Raw genomic sequence first — 7,380 nt, forward strand, 5'->3', positions numbered from 1 at the left:
CAGGGCTAGGGATTTTGAACATTTCTTCATGTGCTTGTTGGCCATCTGAATGTCTTCCTTGGTGAAGTGAGCCATGGTCTTTTTAATGACCTCTGTATGTGAGCATGAGACGGTGAATGAGGGAGCCTGAAGGAGAATGGATGTGGGTTGAATTGTCGTGTTGGCAAGGACTGAATCTACCAGTTTTCCAAAAGAACAGAGATACCTGCCCTCGAAGAGACCTAGGCATCTCTTCTGAGGTGCAAGGATGGTGACATTTTACTTGATAGACTTTGGACAGGCTATCAGGAGGGACATACGGAGGACAGACAGGGTCACAGTGAGAGAAGGGAAATGGATGAGACTGGTACACTTCCCCCAAGAAATGATTATGAATAGGGTGGGTCACTGGTGCTTTAACTTTCCTATCAATTAAATGTGATGAAGAATGTTTGCTTTCCAAACATGTTTGGGACCCAGGGGTGAGATGGTGTACAATAGGACGCAAATGTGCACAAAATAATTGCACATGGCTGTGCACATCAAGACACAACATAATTGCACGTTGTGTACATCAAGGCGCAACATAATTGCACGTTGTGTACATCAAGACACAACATAATTGCACATTGTGTACATCAAGACGCAACATAATTGCACGTTGTGTACATCAAGGCGCAACATAATTGCACGTTGTGTACATCAAGACACAGCAGACACAAAGTAACCCTCCAACTCAGTGAGACACAGGATGAGATTGCTTATCTTGCTCCCATAGATAACCGGTGGACTTGAACTGAGTACCTTTGTCTTGGCAGTGCATTTCCTAACCACTAAGCCACCAGAACTCGCTGCAGCGAAATACTCTTTAAATGTTGGGTATCATCATCTTATAACCATCCCATAGCTGACCCTCCTGCAGGCAGTTAATGTCATGAGAGGAGACTGCTAGTGAGTTCGAACCACTTGCCTTCAGGATTACAGACACTCGGCCAACCAGAGCTCAGATAGACAGTACAGATTTTATAATTTATAATCATACATTTTGTATACTCTAGAAATGTATATAGTTATCATCATGCAGTTGCAATTATCTGTGTTTTATCATTTATAAATTTTATATATGAGTGTGTCGGAGACGGCAAGGTTGGCACAGGATCGAGCAGCGTTTAGGGCTCTTGTGCAGAGGGTTGCTATGACTTGCAAGCGACTTGACGGCACATAACAACATATAATCTGTTATACAGAGGAAATGGAGGCATCCCTATTCCTCTGTTGCTTTTATTTTGTACCAGAAGAACCAACTGGACTCAACAAATGTTGTTTGTTTTTTCATTGGTTAACAAATGATCCTTTATTGAAATATTTTCATCTTTAGTTCCATAGCTGGGCATTCCACAGCGTCACTGTTGATGTCTTCTGTGATGTCATGAGGGTGACGGCCATCAACATTGCAGCCCACAGATTGGGCAGTTCCCAGGATCTCTTTAATAGTTCCAGAGAGTTCTCTGGCTAAAGACCGGTGTTGTATCTGCTGGGCAATGCCAACAATCGCATCAAAAGTGCTATTTCCACTGTGCTTAATATTTGTCTGCTTCTTTCTGTCTCTGGGTGGTTCCTTTAGGGCTTTGATGATCAGGGCAGAGGCAGAAGGCACCACTTCAGTCTGGGCCTGTCCTGAATGGTCAGTTTCACTGTAATCCTTCATCCCTTCCAGTCACTGGTAGCCTTGGCAATGTCATCACCAACCTTTTTTTGGAGACAGACCCAGGGGGCCGGTCTTGGGGGCCAGAGCGCAAGTGGCACCAACTTCCCCACTGGTCTCAGGTACACGACTTTAATCTTGTTGGGGTCGAACTTGGGCGGCATGGCGGAGGTGGCTGGTGTCGGATGAACCCAGATCTGGGACAACCGAAGAAAGTTGCACCGAGTCCTCCTCCAAGCCAAAAGCAGAAAGTCAAACAAATGTTTTAGAATGACTCCTGAGCTTCTCTCTGATGTGTGTGCTGACTTTCTATCCATATTTGTGTTGTCCACCAACAATACCTCACTCTTCTCACCCCAGACTGTTTGCCCCAAGTCTTCCTGAGGTGAAATCTAGCAAATGCAACACACAGTCTGATTCCTGCCTCTTTTCTGATTCCTGCTACGTGTCCGTCCCATCAGCTGCAACTTCCATAGTGAAATAATTGCAATTCTGTGGAATGAGTCGTATAAACACATTAGAGTTCTGTCAAGACAGGTAGGAAAGGCGCATGGGATGGTGGTGTTCACTGAGCCCCCAATACTCCCTGAGCGAGATTCGCATGTCTCAGAAAGAGGAGGTTTGTTTACATAGTTTCACAAGAGTCTAGCAGGTGAATGTCTCGTCCTTTGGAAATGGCTTTAATTCTTGTGGTCTGCCATCAGCTTTGTGTATAAAGGTAGCACTTGGCCGTCATCCCAGTTCCCCTGTGGGTGTCTGCCTGCAGACACAGATGTATGATTGGCACATGAGATGAACTGCTTTAGAGATGCAAAGGATTGAGGGCATGGTTGTCTCTGGGGGGTTCTGCTGAGGGCTAACATGCAGATAGGAAGGGTGGAAGTTCAAATTTACAACAAGGAACCTTGGCAGAAAGTTCTAGTGTCGTGTTTCTGAGAAGGGGACTGGGGGGAATCAGCCATTGCTGTACCCCTATGGTGCATAGTTTCACTGAGTCCTCTGGGTAATGCAATTAAGACATTCTTAAAGCTAGGAAGCTTCGAATCCATTCAGTGAGAGAGGTTAGAGCATTAAGTGATCTGCTTCTGAAATAACGCCCATGACTAAGATAGAAAAAGACCTTTGAGCTATGGTGCTGGAGAAGACTATTGAACACACCGCAGACTGTTAAGAGAACACACAGGTTTTCCTGGAGAGGGTGAAACAAGGCTTGCTCCTTGGATATAAGGAGTTTGAAGGTCTGTCTGATATAATTTGGGCAAGGAGGGTCAGTCCTTGGAGAGGGACCTCATGTGTGAGAGGTTTGAGAGACAGTTCAGGAAGATCTTGGATAACTAGGATTGACTTAGTGACTGGAGTAATGGATAGGTGTGTCAGAGAGGATGAAATTGGGTTCAGAGTTGTTATACATATGGTCCCCAGGTCCCTTTGGGTGAAATCGACCCAACGATGTAGAACAGCTGCAATGCATAGTTTATTGCCAGTACAAATAATACATATCGTATATAGGATGTAAAAAGATAGGAATATGTCTTGTTAGTTTGAGGCTAAAGGAGCATCCTCAGCCTACATCTTGCTAGGTGGGAAAAGACAGCACAGTGGGAAAACCGTGACAGGAAGGATGAGGCAGCATTGGGCAAGATTGTCAATAACGGGCCAGTGAGCTCTGGTGCGCTAATGGCAAGAAACTGCCTCAACGCCGAAGGCTCGAGGTTCAAATCCACCGGTTGCTATGTAGAAAGGTTGAACGCTTGACCAACCTTATTTGCTCCCCTTGAGAGCTTGCTGGAAAGTCCGCTAAGGGGAGCTTCTGATTCAACAGCACAGCTCAGTAGATTGTAGGGGAGCTCCCGGGCCTGAGGGCTAAGTAGGGGCTAATCGCTACTATCGAAGGCACCCCCCCCCCATCACCAGTCTCTCAAAGTGGACTCCCTTTCCTCTTCTGTCCCTCTTAGGACCCACGCCAGCCCACTTGCCTCATAACCATGTTCCAGCCACACAGTCTCTTCGACCTGGCCAAGGAGAGCCTCGTCAAGAACGAGTCTGCGGTCACAGGGCCTCTGCTGCCGATCCCTTGCACTGTATGGGAAGACCTCTTTACGGAAGCTATGCAGAGTAACTCTCAGGTGATAGTGGCAGCCATGGTAGCCGCTTGCCCCTTGTCCTGGCTGGACCTGGACAGTATGATGGAGCAGGCGAGCTCTTCTCTGAGCATGTTGTCGAGTGTGTTCAAGGGACTCGGTATCATGCTAGACCAGCGGCCTCCCTGCGCCACGGGCCAGCTCACCGTGCTGTTGCCCCCAGCTCCAGAGACCTGGGTGCATGAGGAGTTGGATCCAGAGCACAGATGTTACTTCGAGAATCGCCCGGCAGAGATGCAAAGCCCTAGGAAGCCGAGGAGAGAGCGCCGTTCCAGATCAGCTCCGAGGCAGCCAGTGGGAGAGTTGGAGCTCGTGGGAGATCTGAGCTTCAAGATGATGCAGTCAAACGAACTGCTCACCTTCCTCAGGTGCAGGGTGCAGGAGGGAAAAGTACTCCCTCTGCTTTGCTGTCAGAAGGTGACCTTTTCGGATGATCTACCCGAGTTTCCAGTCATTGAGAAGATCCTCGGAAGTGTGCGGCTGGATCGTGTCGAGGAGTTGAGAATCCACCACACGGAAGACAGACGCCTCCTGTCCATGTTGGCTCCTTACCTGCCCCGGTTGGTGCATCTGCGTACACTGCTGCTCCAGTCCCTTGTCGTGAAGCAGGGGTCCTCTAGGCAACGACGTCTCCTGGCCAGGTGGAACACAGACGAAGAGCTGGACGGCATCTTCACGGAATTGACCTCCCAGCTCACCCACCTACGCCAACTCCAGCATCTCCGCCTGAGTAATGTCTACCTCTGTGGCAACGTCGGCCAGTTTCTCAGGCATCTAGAGACCCCCTTGGAGTCCCTGACCATTTCCTCCATTCCCTGCTCGTTAGAGATCTCAGACCTCCAAGCCCTATCCTCGTATCCCTGCACCAGCAAGCTAAAGGTACTGAATTTATCCCATAACAACTTGGCAAATATAAATGTCGGGTTGCTCCGAACTGTCATCTACAAGATCTCGGCCACCCTGGATCTCCTAGACTTATCTCACTGTGGACTCCTGAACTCCCACCTCGTCGCCATCTTATCTGCCCTGAGCCAGTGCGAGCAGCTCCGGCTGTTTAGATTCTGTGGAAACTGTGTGGATGTGTCGACCATGAAGAGACTGTTGCGTCGCACTATCCCGACCGACAAGTCCAGGCTCATGGTGCTTCCCTTGCCTGACGACGCTGAGGATGATGACGACGATGTGTATGACTATGAGATTGAGAGCCGCTTTATCAATGGGCTTTCTCTTCTCCTGCAGGAGTTAGGTGTCCATAGCCAGATTTACGTGATCCGTGATGAGGAATTCCTGGAGGAGCACATAAAAGTCTTGATGCTACGAACCTAACTGGGGAGGATACCTTCTTCATTCCCCTTGTGATGATAAAGGCTGGCTTTATGGCATCTGTAGGCAAGAAAGAGCGAGCTGTGTTGACCTCGTAGTAAGCTGTGCTGTAATCCTAAAGGCATGTGGGTCTACCAGCTGCACTTCAAAGAAGAAGATGGGTGATCTGAACCTTCTGGAACGTCCACTCTGGGCTGGTTCCTGTATCTGTAACACGAGCCCAGCAGCAGAGTCCTTTGAGAATGACTCAGGGTGGAAACCTCTTGAACTCACAGGAAGGTGAAGACATAGACCGTGAATTCTGGGAAGGACCATCCCTTTGAAAGTGCTGTGGGGGGTCCCACTTGTTGGAGAATAAACTTCTGTCTCTTAAAATTATCTCTTTGTGGTTATTCTATGACCCCAACACTGGGGAACTCGACCGTGGTTCTCAAAGTCATAAATACGCAGTCTCCCCAGGCTGTTTTGTTACATCCATCAAGCAAACGATAACTCAGTGATGTCTCTTGCTTGCTTTCTGCCATCCTCACGCTCTGTCTTGGCACAGTCCCTGTGTCACTTTAACTTGTTGAGGGTCTTTTTTTATTATTATTATTAAATTTTATTAGTTTTAATGAACATTTACAGAGATTTTGGGTTTTCATTCATTCATTGTTGCACTGTTTTCTCCACCCTCATCCCCAGTTCGTTCTTCTTCCCCCGCCCCCGAATGTCTGTTTTAATTGTCCAAATGCCACAGTGCTTGTCAAAGCCAGTTCTGAGGAATCTCCTTTGTCAGTGTTTCCTTTGCCATTCCCTATCACTCCTCCCCGAGAGAGACTTCACCCTGATTCATAAGGAAAAGGGGATGGCGTATTCTCTTAGCTACTTCCCGCTGAAAAGGGACGCTGTGGGTTTCAGGGTGAAGATCTTCTCTCACTACTCTAAAGGGCCCCTTTGGCAGTAGGAAACACATAGACTATTATGGAGATTGATTTTGGAATTTAGATGCACTCTTATTGATTGTGCTTGGCCGTACGTGTTCATATCCTTGAAGATGTATCATGGAAGTGTTGCAGCCTAGAAGATACAAATTTAACAAGTTAAAAGTGCATGAGTCAAAAATGGAAAAGCAATATTATTCTGAGTAGAGGTTCTAATAGTGGCACAAATCAAGTTACAGAGGTAAGGTGGTTCCATTGCCATCCTTACTCTAACCTAATTTTTTTTAATTTAAATTTGTTATTAATTTCAGTGAAAATTTACAGAGGCTTTGGGTCTTCTTTCTCTGACCGTCCATTTTTTCCCAAAACGATTCCAATCTAAGACAACCTTAGGTCACGGTGACCCAGTGTGAAGCAGCCCAGAGCTAGTTGTAGTTTCCGTTAGCTGGTTTTTGGAGAGAAGACCATTGGGCCTTTTTTTATTTGGTCTCTAAAGGATCTTCCTCTCCATAATTCAAGAAAGAGGCCCATTTTTAAGGCATAGTCTCTGCTAACCACATGCTCAAAAGCACACAAGGCAAAGCTTCCCCATTTTTGCATCCCAAGACAGAACGAGGCTCATTGACGAGTCTCATTCCTCATTGACTGTCTTTTTCATTGACCCTTCTACATTTCCAAGCACTCGACTGCTTTCGAAGGAGTGCCACCTCTCTAGAACCCACCCACGTGAAGATGTTTTACATCCTGTGTTTCTAAGGAGCACTTTTACCCAAAATCTGAAATACACTGACCACAAGCTCAAGTTTAGATAAGGGAAAACGTCGTTCATTTAAAGATAGGTGACACTATTGAAAACTGGTGTACAGTATGTCCCATTTTCATGTCCATTGCTAAGGACAGACACATATGCCCATGTGTAGATGCGTGTCTGAGCGCCCACAATTCTAACTTCACACACACAGCCTTGATTCCCCAAATCGAGTGTCCATACTTATTGCAAAGTAGAAATTGGTGAGGACACAAGCTATATTTGCCACACGTTTTATACTCCATCAGTTCAGTAACGAGAACGTAGGCACCTTGTAAAATGGGCTTCAGTGTAGTACACACTATGTACGACACTGCACCTTTGCCCAGTGCATATGATACAACAGAGTGGAAACGTGGCACTGCACGGATGGTGCAGGGCTGGAGAAGCTTTGGTCCTTTTTTTTTTTTTAATTTAGGTTGTTTATTTTTCATTTCAATGAACATCTACAGAGATTTTGGAATTCCATTCATTCATTGTTGCACCCTTCTCCCCACACAA

General features: G+C 46.7%; 1 protein-coding gene and 1 pseudogene across 1 annotated transcript; one reads left to right on the plus strand and one right to left on the minus strand.

Annotated features, from left to right (window-relative positions):
• Positions 1-1,369: 1,369 nt before the first annotated feature.
• LOC102872415 lies at positions 1,370-1,908 on the minus strand (annotated as a pseudogene).
• A 1,761-nt stretch (positions 1,909-3,669) lies between these two features.
• Positions 3,670-5,151, plus strand: LOC102874830 (melanoma antigen preferentially expressed in tumors-like). Its single transcript, XM_006901783.1, has one exon. The coding sequence runs from the start codon at positions 3,670-3,672 to the stop codon at positions 5,149-5,151; it is 1,482 nt and encodes a 493-aa protein (XP_006901845.1).
• The last annotated feature ends 2,229 nt before the right edge of the window (positions 5,152-7,380 follow it).

Source organism: Elephantulus edwardii, unplaced genomic scaffold (genome assembly GCF_000299155.1).
Source record: "Elephantulus edwardii isolate Elephantulus edwardi_28Jun2011 unplaced genomic scaffold, EleEdw1.0 scaffold00344, whole genome shotgun sequence".
In the NCBI taxonomy this organism is placed as follows: Eukaryota; Metazoa; Chordata; class Mammalia; order Macroscelidea; family Macroscelididae; genus Elephantulus; species Elephantulus edwardii.